General features: G+C 38.1%; 1 protein-coding gene across 3 annotated transcripts in view; it reads right to left on the bottom strand.

The window, feature by feature from the left end:
- Nucleotides 1-13461, bottom strand: part of LOC145464958 (protein O-glucosyltransferase 2-like) — a 176052-nt gene that overhangs the window by 36963 nt on the left and 125628 nt on the right. For 2 of the 3 annotated variants that reach the window (XM_081448770.1, XM_081448771.1), the window contains exon 7: nt 11649-11858. The exons of the other annotated variant lie outside the window; for it this stretch is intronic. In XM_081448770.1, coding sequence (XP_081304896.1) covers nt 11649-11858 — 210 coding nt within the window. The remainder of the gene's footprint in view (nt 1-11648; nt 11859-13461) is intronic. 3 annotated transcript variants of the gene reach the window in all.

Genomic DNA, 13461 nt, shown 5'->3' with positions numbered 1-13461 from the left:
CACAAAACGTGGTTACAAAAAATTGTTAAAATCAAAATTTGTAAACTTCATATCTGGGTGCATTTCTGGACATAATTGGGAACTTATCCTTCACAAGTCCAAAAGTTAAACATTATTCAAGGATAGTATAAACATATTCTCGAATATCAATGAAGTAGACATTTGCAGCGAAAGTGAAGAAACTGATGTATTCTGTAGTCATGTATAATTGTTTCTTCCGAGATTAGATGGTGCTCTGGCTGCCATTACTCCAAACTAGTGGCCAACGCTAACACCTAAAAGGACCACACAAACAAGGCAAACCCTGCAGATATTTAATCTAATAATTCATCTCAAAATAGACTACATGCAAAAAGGGCTCCCGTCTGAACTTAAACTGCCAAAGCTAGTCATGAAGGGAGATACTACTAACTGGTGTTCATTTTGGAACCATTTAAGGCTGCAATACATAAAGATACAAGGCAAGCAACTATGGTCAATTATGTGGGAAAACCACTTCATGATTACCAAAAGATACTTTGGAGCATTGATTCAAGTTCTGTGCCATTTTATCTGCATTCACGGTGCCTGTAAAGATATCTTGAGTGACAATGGCACTAACTTTGTAGGAGCTTAGCTTTGTAAGAGATATTACAAAGGCACTAACTTTGTAGAGAGGCACTAACTTTGTAAGAGATATCTGCTTGAGAAAGAAGTTGAGTGGCACTGCCAGCCTCCCAAGAAGTGCCGCCAAGTGCTAGCCACATGTCTGGGTACAACAAAAACCATTCTGAGGCATCCTCAAGCCCTATTTACAAGGGAGACCCTATGGACTGTGTTTGCTGAGGCAGGGGATTCCTAAACAGTCGTACGTTGTGCAGGATAGATCCAAGTTGCGTATTGGTTAGAAAGAGATAAGGGCTGTCAGATTACTTGTAGGTGTTGCTGGCAAAGGTGTAATGCAGCATGAGTTAATTATTAATCTTTTAGTATCACGTTCTACTGCTATGCCATAAATGCCCTTAAATAATTTTTGTCCTCTTTTCCTGACCTGATTCCTTAGATTAACATTTTAAGTTAAGAAAAACATTATGTAGAGGTATCCAAGCTGAATGATTTGTTTTTTTTAGGAAGTTCCTCTGTTTATGTCTAGTAGTTGAGGTGTAATTACTTTGCCGTAATTGGTTTTCAGTGTATGATCTTTTTCAAAGTATTTCTCCTGAATGGATTTCCTGACTTTCTTAGTGCAATATGTCATTTGACAGCTGAAAAAAATTAACATTCCTGTATAAACTGGAATAAAGTACTATTCTGTGCTGCATTGTGGGATGAAAGAAAAGGAAGATTCCTGCCACATACTAGGGTTCACTAGGACTGTTCAAATCAAATCAAATCAAATTAAAACTTTATTTATCGAGGGTGAAACATAATAGTTTATCAACTAATAAATTTGTGCCCTCTTAAATGTACTAAAAGTTAAAAATCTACTATTAGTCCAGCTGTTAAGGGACAAAATTGTTCGTTTTTTGATAAAAGCATCAAACTTGGCAGGGTTGCTAACCTCTATAAGACAAATATTTCCTAATATGGAGCCATGCCAAATTTGCTTCCAGAACCATGGAATGCGCATGTCAAAAATATAGCATACAAGGCCCTTACATGGAAACGAGGCTGATGCAAAATACCGATTATTTTGGCCTTCTGGGACTACTATGCCTAGTATCTTGCTTTTTTAATACAACAACAAATTAACCAGTGCTTTTGAGTCTTAAATTATGTCACGTGATAGTCACGTGAGCATTATTTTCGATTACCAACAATAGGCACTGATGAAATCATTACCATTTTTTACATGCCAATTTTATCATTTGCAATGTAAATTCTATTGTCTAGAGTAGGAAATTCAAACCTTAAATGTATGTTCGGGATGTACCAAAAACGTAATATCAGAACTATGCATCAAATTGAGGCCGAGATACAGAGTCAATTTATATAGGTTTCATTGACATGATTTTCTTGAGTTACTTGCTTGGTGTGATTGAGACACCTTCTATTTCGCGTTTGAGACTTTCATATATGCCGGAATAGATCAGGTATGTTACAATAAACACTTGCTAAACTTTTTGGTCTGAAGGAAATGTTTTGAAAAACAGCTTTCATTGGCTATAACGTTCCTATGCCTGTCTTTAAAAACACTAGCTGAATAAAGGTTCTTTTAGTTGCAATTTCCACCACAACTGCACAAACCGGTACAATTAAGATTAGTCTTCAAGCATATGTTAATAACTTACAACAATATTCTACTTATAAACCTGATTTCCATGAATGCCGTGTGTTTAAGAATTACGATAGAGAAAGCATTTAAATTGACTTAATGAACCAAACTCTCTAATGTTACAGGGTAAGCTGTTGCAAAGGGTTGCGCCGCTGTAAAACTATTTTTCATGTAGTTAGTTCTCGGAAAGGGAACAACAAGTTTGTTAACCGAGTCCTTCTGAGCATAATTTGATTCATTTGCCGTTACAAATTTAGAAGTGAGATATTCGGGAACCAGACCGTTTAAAGACTTGAAAACCATGCATTAATTAGGGCTTTCTGAATTTGATGTTGAAATTGCGAGTCTTTCCAGCTGAGTTTGTGAAACAAGGAATTGATGTCATAGCCTGATGAAGTTATTACTCATGCAGCACAGTTTTGTTGTTTTTGTACCTTGTTAGATAATGTTTTGCCACAATTACCCCAGACTAGGTTGCAGTAATCAAAGTGAGGTTGAACTAGTGAGTTGTATATGCAGAGTAGGGTAGATTGAGGCACACATGGCTTAACTTGCTTTAGGGCTCCAATTGCAGTTCTAAGCAATCTTTTTGCACAGTTTATCAGTGTGGGAATGCCACGTTAGATTTTCATTGATATATACTCCAAGTGATTTCACAGAGGAAACTTGTTCAATTGGAACATTATCAATGGAGAGTTCGTGTGTATCAGATAGAGTACTTAATCTTTGCCTGGAGCCGATCAACATAAATTCCCATTTTGTAGCGTTCAAGGGAAGTCTGTTAGACACAAGCCATTTGCTTAGCTTTTCAAGGTCGTGAGATAGACTAAACTGAATCAGATGCAAATCAGAACCAGCATAAGTGATGTTAGTGTCATCATCATGCATTCTAGGTACGCTAAACGATAGAAACAGTTACGCAAATTGTTAATATAAATTAGAAATAAAAGAGGACCAAGGATGGTTCCCTGTGGCACACCACATTTAAGAGTGGCTAAGTCAGAGAGAAAGCCATTAACGGAGCACCGTTGTGTGCGATTAGTCAAATATAATTTAAACCAATCAACAGTTTTCCCATGAGTTCCGCACCAAAATTAGTTATATCCCGTTAAGTCAGACTTTCGTGCGAAAATTTTCCAACATTGATTTTTTTCTGAGACTTTTACCACTGTAACATGATGAGTTAGTTATGTCAGAAATGTAAAAAAAATGGGGGTTACCCGACTTTGTTTTGGAGAGAACATGCCTGAAAGAACACCCCAAATCTGAAAAAATTGGGCTTCATTAGAGAATAAGGCCACAGTGTCTGTAAGCCCAAAAATATTGCAAGTAGTCTTTGAAATAAAATGTTCTCTGCCAAATATTGTTTCAGCGGACCTATTAAGTGAATTTAGTTAACTCGTGAGGTTCCTTAAAGAACAAGTTCGCATTTAGCGACCATAGTTTCACACGCCTTGCAGCCGCAAGATGGCAGGATCCGACGTCCCATGGACAGAAATCTTTTTTACTTCCCACATTGATTTTTTGTTCATTTTTGGACAATGTGGAGATAATGGTAAATAAAATCTGTTTCTGGAAAGAAAAGTAGGGGTCACCGAACCTCCAAGATCGTTAAATCCAGGTAAAGCTATAGCAATAGCCATCTGTCCTATCATTGCTTATTTTATTACTTAGCACGTGCTCTTATGCATGACGTGACTTGTGAATTGCATGCCCAGTAAGGATGAGCAGAAACAATTAGTGCAAACGTCCTTAAGGTGGCTCCCTAGAGTATTTACGAACACCCTTCCTATGGAGCGCGAGTTAGAAAAGGAAACTTAGTTAATTTCTCTTAAAGTTTTCCCTGTAGAGATTTACCAGTATGGGTACCGCTAAAATAAGGCTTATTTTTTGGTTGTCAATTTTTGGATTAAGGCCGTTACTATGGCAACACCTCATCTAATGACAGGCAGATATATTCCTCATTTTGGCCTAAACTCCTTAATATTTATACTCCCTTTCGGTAAAATGTTTGTAATATACTTTGCCACATCTTGGAAATGATATTGCGTGACATTTTGAATTGATAAAAAGTCAAGGTTGTTCAGACCGTTTTTTCCAATATTCTGTAATTTTTCATTCTTCTAAATATATTAAGTTAGCTCTGACAGATTTTAACAAAAATAGGGTATTGTATGTGGTTACAACTGAGCCATATTAAAAAAAATGTACCGAAGGAAACGCAAGAAAATTCACAGTCAGTTTTACTTTTTGTGCTCATGTTGACGTCACAAAAATCGAAAAACACTGACGTTTTCCTTTGAGCACGTGCAGATTACTTGAGGTTTTGTCCTATGCGCGCGTGCAATCGTTAAATTATAGTGAGCCACCTTAAGCAAATCACCTCAATAGCCAACATAGATCCATGCCTTGTGTATGCCTCGATTTGATGAAGAGCCCCAATATGACACTGTACATGCCGAAACACAAGTTTCCAAGTTTGAATCTCTGATGACTCTATGTGTAATGTTCAAAATGATTACTTCTTTTTATTTGCGAGGAAAAACGAGGAAGAAGAGAAAAAAATTATTAATCGTATTAATGCGATATTATTTTGTCTATTGAAAATAATGGTCACGTGACTAATCACATGACAAATGTTTAGACTCCCAGATACTTTATATGTTGTTGTTATATTAAAAGGCAAGAAATCTAGGCAAAGAACTCCGGAGAAAGCTTAGAAATAAGCATTTTAACTCAGCCTCGTTCCCATGTAGGGGCCTAATATGTAATTTTTTGACATGCACGTAGCATGGTTCTCGGGGTAAATTGGGGATGGTTCCATATCAGAAAATGTTTACCTTATAGAAGTTAGTAATCCTGCGAAGTTTCATGCTTTTATCAAAAAACGAACAATTCTGGTTATTTTTGGCTCTTAACAGCAGGACTATATAAACAATAATCAAAGATTCACTAAAATATCGCAATCTAAAAATTATTATTTAAAAAAGGAGTAAAAATCTTATTCTTGAGCTGACTTAATTTAAAATGCTTGTACAAAGCGTTCTTAAGGATATTTACAGATGAAGAGGCGCGCAGCTTAAGGGGGAGGCGAATCCAACATTTAATAGTCGTTACAGAAAACGTGCGACCTCCCTCTTTCGCTCTAATAAATCTTTTCGGTAAAATAGTAAAATTAGCACCCCGTGTATTCCTATTGTGCTGGCTGTTATTTAGTCTTCATAAATCGTTTATGTATAACAGGCAAGCACCCATAATCCTTTTATGAGTTATTGTACATCTTTTTAAATCAGTCTCGATGTAATATGGTACCCATCCTAAGGTATTAAATAGATCTACAGTGCTATGGCGCTGTTGGGCATCAAGTATAATACGAGCACAGCGTTTTTGCAGCCTGAATATCTTACTTATGTTGTCGTGGCTGCAGCAGCTTGTCCATGTTACGCTGCAATATAATATCAATGGCTTAATTAAAGAATTATAATAAAGTGTACGCTCTGCTCTTGGAAGATAAGCCTTGATTCTGTTGAGTATACCAATACGCTTCGATATCTTCTCACATAAAGAGTCAATATGAATATCAAAACTGAGTTCTTCATCAAGTTCAAGGCCGAGCAGTTTAACGTTCTCAACCTGCTCTAATGTGCTTCCTTCGAGCTCTATCTCAAGCTTTCAACCTTCATTACTCAAACGTTTCCGTAAGCGCAGTCCATCAATTAACATTGTCTTCATGGAACAATTAAGTGGCAGTTTGTTGTTAGTTGCCTACTCGTTGACATTGGAGACCTCACTGGAGAGTGTGTTCTTAAGTTCTTCAACATTAGCACAATCAGAAGAAGCGAGGAGGGTGGTGTCATCGGCAAACATGTCCAACTGTGTGTGGACATGTGAAGGTAAGTCATTGATACACAGCACAAAAGGTAAGGGACCCAATATGAAACCCTGTGGCACACCCGCTGTGATACTCCTCACCATCGACGTTTCTCCTTTGAATGATACAAATTGAGTTCGATCGGTTAGGTATGACTTGAACCAAAGTAAAGTGTTCCTATCTAGTTTGTAGGCTTCAAGCTTGCTAAACAAAGTCACATGATCCACCATGTCAAAAGCCTTCTTATAGTCTACTAGAACATACCATTAATATGGTTTTTATCTAGACTGAAGAACAGAGTATCAACTATATAAGCAAGCGCCATCTCCGTGCTGTACTGCTTTCTAAATCCAGACTGGTTCTTATAGATGAGGTCATGAACATTTAGATATTCAGACAAATGGTCATGCACATGACGTTCGATGATTTTAGACAGCACCGGAAGTACTGAAGTGGGCCTATAGTTGTTTACATCATCCATATCACCAGCTTTATGAAGGGCAGTCACTCTGGCTCTTTTCCAAAGACAAGGAAACGTTCCTGATGAAAGCGATAGGTTGATGAGCTTTGCTATTGAAGGTGCAAGTTCTTTGATGCCTAGGCACAGGAGAGAGCAACTGATGCCATCAATTCCGGTTGCTTTATTAGCTGGAATTTTCAGTAAATATACCTTTACCATGTCAGTTGTCATTGGAGGTATAGTGAATTGTGATTCTGAAGGTAGCCTTTCGCCACCAAACTGTTTAAGTTTATCAAGATTACAACCATTAGCGGTCAGGAGGGATTGTTTCACTTTATCTGCAACAGTTGTAAAGCGGAGATTGAGATAATCCGCGATATCTGCCGCTGCTGAAATTATCTTTTGCTCGGTGACCTTAAGAAATTGGAAGTAGAAAAAAGAAAAGAAAGAAGTTGGCAAGAGTAGATTTGAATGCTTTGTCATCAATGCCTTTTATGTTTGCTTTGTGCTTTTGCTTGTCTTGTTTTGATTGTTTAAAATATTTCCGCACCGCAAAAGTTGGTAGATGGTCTGAAAGAGCATAACTTAACACTAAAACGTCCGTAATATTCTTGCTCCTATTTGCATAAATGTGATCCAAACAAGTTCTACTCACAGGTCTTGTAACAGCAGTTGTTAGCTGGTCAAAGTGCATGGTCTTTAATCCTTTCATCAGAATGTGTTTTCTTGGGCTTCCTTCAATCATAATTATTTATATTGAAGTCATCAGTTAGGATTATTTCCTTGGCACTTAAGTATGCTGTTTCAATACATTCTTCAAACTTCTTATCATCTACTTTGGTACTTGACGGCAGGCAATAACAACCAGCAAACAACATAGATCATTTGAATTTGTAGGGGCACAGCTCAAGCCACAAAATTTCTACTGAATTGCATTCCAGATCGAAGCGTGGCTTAAAAGTCAAACTGTCTTTACAATACACTGCCACTCCACCACCGGCCTTGTCAGGACGGTCTTTACGAAGTAATGTGTAACCTGGTATTTCAAACAATGAGTCACAGACTGAGGGTTTGAGAAATGTTTCTGTAATGAAGAAAACATCTAGACAGTTCGAATTATTAACCAGTAATAACTTTATCTGTTCAAACTTACTGTCAGTCAGATAGTTGATATTCCAGTGACCAAATTGTAATCCCTTTGTTGGTAGTGGTAACTTGAAATATGATCCACTGTTATCCCTTGTACTGTCAACTGTTTCACTTTCTGACACCGTTGAGTCATTCAAGTAGAAACCTTCTACAAAGCTTTCTCCACCTGATAAAGAATCATTGTCAGACACGGAAAGACATCCGTTACAAATCCATTCGGGAAATTCGAGTTGAAGCATCAGGTCCAGGTCGGAGACGCAGTCATGGTGGAAGTAACCATCGCAGTAAGCGCAGAGAATGGAATTCGACTCCTGTCCAATAACTCTTCGACAGGAACAACATGGCGGCGCCAGCCAAACCTCAGCACTTCGACATGTGTGCTCACCAGCAATGCTTTGAACGGGCCCAGGATTTGGCAATATGTCAGATCCGTTCAGGAACAAAAGCTCAGCAAATAAAGCATAGTTTATAAGCTTAATCGCTGTACTGATTTTAGCAGAGCACAATGAAGTATGTGAAGGTGTTGGTGAGCGTCTCGGCTTCAGACGAGAAATACCATGAGCTGAGACCGTTGCAGATGCAAGGGCTTGACTAGTATAGAAGTATTCCAGCGTATTACCTTCAGAAACAAATTCTTTCCTTGAATTTAGATGAAAATGTTTTGAGAACAACGAAATTAGGCAAATAAGTACGAGCGGCCGTAACACACGTCCAACCGCCATTGCATTACAGATCCTGTTGAGAATAAACTCTGCTTCATCAGGTTTCCAGCAGTGCACAGATTGAAGTTCAAAATGAAATGACTTTATGACAATTTCTCATATCTTAATGGAGTACATCTCTACATTAAATCACTCCAAATTACAGATTAGCATGCATTAATGTAAAATGAACGTTGTCTTGTTTGAAAAAAACAATTTATGAAAAATTGTCATAAATTAGAACATGATGTCAGCGGATGGAATTATAACACTCAGCATTCAGGCGTTTCTTGCATGGGTATTAGGCTGAGGGTGGGAGAGGACTGGCATTTCAGGCTACATTCATGGTTAATTTTGCACAAATCAATAAATGATGATTTTTGTTTTCCGACTTTGTGCATTACTGCATAAATATAGTGAAAGCCAAGATGGCAGACATAATGATGTAATTACCAACAGGAAATGTGTTACATGTACCTTATAGAGTAAGAGAAGGGATATCTATCTAATGCTAAACAAGTTAAGTGTGTTATATTACAGTGAAAACTGAAGGTAAGGGTTCCATCCACCCCCTGTTGGTAGGGCTTTGAAGTCACGCTGGACTTAAAGCTTGAAAGGGACACCTTCACACTGTTCCTTCACGGAAAAGTTATTTTGAACTTTGGCAAGGTCCATAGCTATATGGGTTGGCAGGTAAAAGTTTCTGGTTGCAAACATTTTGGAAAGTTCTCATATTGCCATAGTAACATATCATAGTAAAAATATTATCGTTTCCATTTGCTTTCAACGAACTCAACATAATCATACTGAATACAAAAAATGTAGTTATTAATGACTTTTTATTGTTACAGGAAAGAGCAACTCTATGAACTGCAGTGCAGCCAAAGGTGAATCATACAGTACAGCCCAAAAATAATGCCCGCGCAAGAAGTGGCGCAAGAACACGCAAACCGCCGCAAGAAGTAAAAATCTCGTGTTTTTGCGGTTTACCCGCAAGAACATTCGAAACGCAAGAAGTTGAAAGTCTAACCGCAAGAAGCTGCAAGAAGTTGAAAATCTAACCGCAAGAAGCCGCAAGAACTTATGAATCTTACCGCAAGCCGCAAGAAGGCGCAAGAAGTTGTTGCAGGTCAAACAGTCTGTTCGTTTATAAGTGCCATGTGGTGGTCGAAATGCTCAGCGTTTGCTCGCAATGTTATCCATAAGATATGTCACTGCAGTGGGAAGAGATATATTTCCAACAGCTGAGAAAAAAGCCCTTCGATCACTTGAACAGTCTGCTGGCAGATTATGTGACAATCACAAAACGTCTCCAAATAATGAAGCTCATGAAGAAACAGTCCACGTAGAAAAATCGAACTACGATGTAGTTAGTCTGGGTTCCAACGCTTTTTGCTTCTGAATGCAAAATTCATTATCATTCAGAAGTGTTGTCTTCTTCTTGCGGATATGTGAGCGACGACAACTTTCGTTCAAATCGCACACTGAACCGCAAAGACAGCGTGTGTATTACGATGTTTTCGCAGAGTGAGTATTACAGGCGAAAAGCCCTTGCAGAAAATATATTTTGTGTTTCTAAACAAACGGTAATCAAGGAAACTTGAAAGTCGCCTATGGAAGCGAACTTCGTAAATTCTACCCTGTTTGCAATGCGGTAAAACATTACCGGTATAACTATGGTTGTGATAAGCACATAAATGATCTTCTGAACAGCGAAATCTCATGAGTTTGCCTTATGCATTCCTCTTATTTCGAAGAGAATCCCATTGAACGAAATCTTTCAAGACAGCATGCACTGATAACAATCATGTTGTGACGCCTTGAATTTGCATAAACTCTTCAAACATTACTGATGCGTGAAAAGTCACGCTTTTGTCATGCATGCATGTAGTCCTCCTGTGCTTGTTTTCGCCGACTGAGAAACTTGCTTGTTTCAATATTTGGGTCACAATTGGAAGCTACTTCCAGTAAATATGTGTTTTTTTAACCTTTGTTCCGGACAGAAAAAGCCATTTCAAATAAGCTCATTTCGCGCTGCTTTCACACCGCGGGTCCGGGACTCCGGGACACATCGTAATAACAATTGTAAACAGTAAAATTTCCTCCATGTCGCTGAAAAGCAAAACAAAGTGAACCCAGTATCTAATTCAGAACCAACCGATAAAAAATGTACTGTTACTAAACTGATGAAAATAATTATAAACCAACAAAAAGCCAAAGGCCTTATATGTGTCTCAATCTGTAAAGTTATTTTGAGACACTCTCGATTCACAGGTTGCTTAGCACGTGACCAAAGTCTACCCACTGTCAGTGATCAAATCAACCGACTGATTTATTCGCGAACGAAAACTCTCTCCAAGGACGACCTCAACAGCGTTTAGATTTTATATGGCTTACACTTTAGAACTTATAATATTAGTCACATCATTAAGAAGCTTCCCAAGATCTCTTGTGTAACGGTAGCCGTATACGTAGTAAGGTCGACGATTTGTTTTTTAGTCGGTACGGCTGAGAACCAACTTCTTCTGTTATATTTGTTTACGTTTTGATGGGTTGAAATACAGCTTTGTAGAACATGTAAACAGCAGCTCACGCCGATCAACGAATTCGAAGTTTCATTAAACGCGCATCCGTTCATTACTTTTTCTTTGACCGTTCCCGGGCATCGGTCCAAATTCGAATTAAGTTAGACTCATGAAAAGTTCATTGTCTGAACTGAACTTTAGAGTTTAAATTGTCAAGAGTTAAGAATTTGTCGTTTTAATGCTTCTTACGGTAAGTGCGGCGCTAGTTCTGTTTTTTTTTTCTTTGTGTCTGTTTAATAGTTGTGTTTTTTAGAACCCGTCGCCAAGACGGTACTGTCTTGATACGGATTTTCGCGTGTTAAGATGTTAGCGCAAAGAAGTTCTTGCGGTTGAAAATCCTACTGCAAAGAAGTTCTTGCGTATCGAAAATCCAACCGCAAAGAAGTTCTTGCGGTTTTAACTCCTAACCGCAAAGAAGTTCTTGCGTCTTGCAGGATCCAAGCGCAAGCGACCCGCAAGAAGCCGCAAGAAGTTGACGGCTTGCGGACGCAAAAAGAAGTTCTTGCGCGTGCATTATTTTTGGGCTGTACTGTAGTTCTGATCCAAGAGTGACCCCGTTTTTGATTTTTAATATTATTAATATTTTTGCTTTAAGAAGTGATACTGTATACATATAGTTTATTACTACCTTCTCATCATTGGCCATGGCCCACTTTAACTGTCTTTCTAAGTCACTTAGATCCCTCTTGAAAGGCACATAATGTATCCAAGGCTGAAGTTCCCCATAGAAGTGTTCATAATATGGTGATTCCTGTTTGAATACTAAACCACTGCCAGCAAGAAGGTATGGTAAACGGTAAGCTGCCACTGTTCCATCAATGTTTATCTGGTATTTCCACTATACATAATGAGTAAATAAATACAAACAGAAGAGAGATATACAATGCATAGTTAAATGTTCAGCCCTAACCCCGTTCATGTGGAAAACCTTTATAAATAACAAGGCCCTGAACCATATTAGACATTTCATGATGTTTTATATAAATTAACAATGACTGAAACAAGGTAAGCTCTCTATTTATGGTCAACACTTGTCTACAGATCGCTTGCTGTGAGTTTCATTCTGGTTTGCTTGCGATTCGCTTTCATTTTGTACTTTGTGTTGAGCAAAAGAACAAGCTCAAAATTTTGGCCTGTAAGGCTAAATTTTAAAGCTTCCATTCAATTTATGCTCATAAAAATCTTCTCGCACACCCAAAGTGAATTTCCCTTTGATTTCCAAAAGTTCATAATTCTGTCTCAACTCCTACTACTCGATACTATGGATTGCCTTCTGCCACAGAAATGTTCAATATCAGCTTCCAGCAATTTCACCTGTCTCATAGAAAACGTTATCAAATTTAGCGTGACTCAAGATTTTGATCTTTAGCTTGGGCTTTTCTGATCTCAAGGCCACTCAAGGGATCACCCAGGGATCACCCACCCATTGCCTACAAATACGTATTCAGCAATGCCCAATATTTGCAAAATATAATTTTACAGCTTCCAAGTATCAAGGAACACCAAATAGTTAAAACTGGATCATAAATGCAATGGCGCTAATCTGATGATGATTATAATACCAAGATTTCCATTTATTTCAAAATAACTGCAGCAGTCACTGAACTCTGAATGATTGCAGACAATAAAGTTTTTAGTACACACATACATGTAGTTACCTAATACCTAAAACATTATATGGGTCCCCAATATTTATCCATGCATTGATTTCTTACATTTTATTTACTGGTCACCAGAAATAGCACATAAAAGTTTACGGATGAGACCACTCCCTCACATTCAAGTATCCATTTAAAGCCTTATACAAAAATGTGACATCAAAAAGATAGCACCTCTTTTCAAGCGAAACCAGATTAAGACATTTCAGGCGCTCGTCATGGGTAAAATTCTGTTTTCCGAGAATAAATTTTATTCCCCTCCGCTGTATGCGCTCAAGCTTGTCAATGTTTCTTGCGGTGTGTGGCGACCACACCACTGATCCATATTCCACTTGCGATCTCACCAACGTGCAATACAGCACCTTCAGGGTTTCGATGTCCTTCCAACCTCTACAAGTTTTTCTAAGCAGGCCTAAAATTCTATTAGCTTTATTTGTAATGGCATCTACATGAGAGTTCCAAGAAAGATGATGGTTAGTAGGCAAACCAAGGTCACGGAACTCATAAACTTCCTCTTTGAGCGATTCATTTAGGGTGAAACTAGATCTGAATGGTTGTTTCTTCTGGGTAATGTGCATCAACTTGTATTTCTTAACATTGAAGGTCATCCTGTTGTGTTGGCTCCAGGTACACAAACTATCTAGATCATCTTGAAACATTGTTAGATCACTTGGATAGTCTACCACCCTACACAACTGACAACCGAAGGGTCCCTAATTATTTTCATACAACATTCCTAGTCAGCTGACATAAAATAATACATACATGTATGAAATCAAAAGG

Source organism: Orbicella franksi, chromosome 13 (genome assembly GCF_964199315.1).
Source record: "Orbicella franksi chromosome 13, jaOrbFran1.1, whole genome shotgun sequence".
NCBI lineage: Eukaryota > Metazoa > Cnidaria > Anthozoa > Scleractinia > Merulinidae > Orbicella > Orbicella franksi.
The sequence above is the reverse complement of the archived record's forward strand: the minus strand, read 5'-3'. Positions and strand labels throughout refer to the sequence as shown.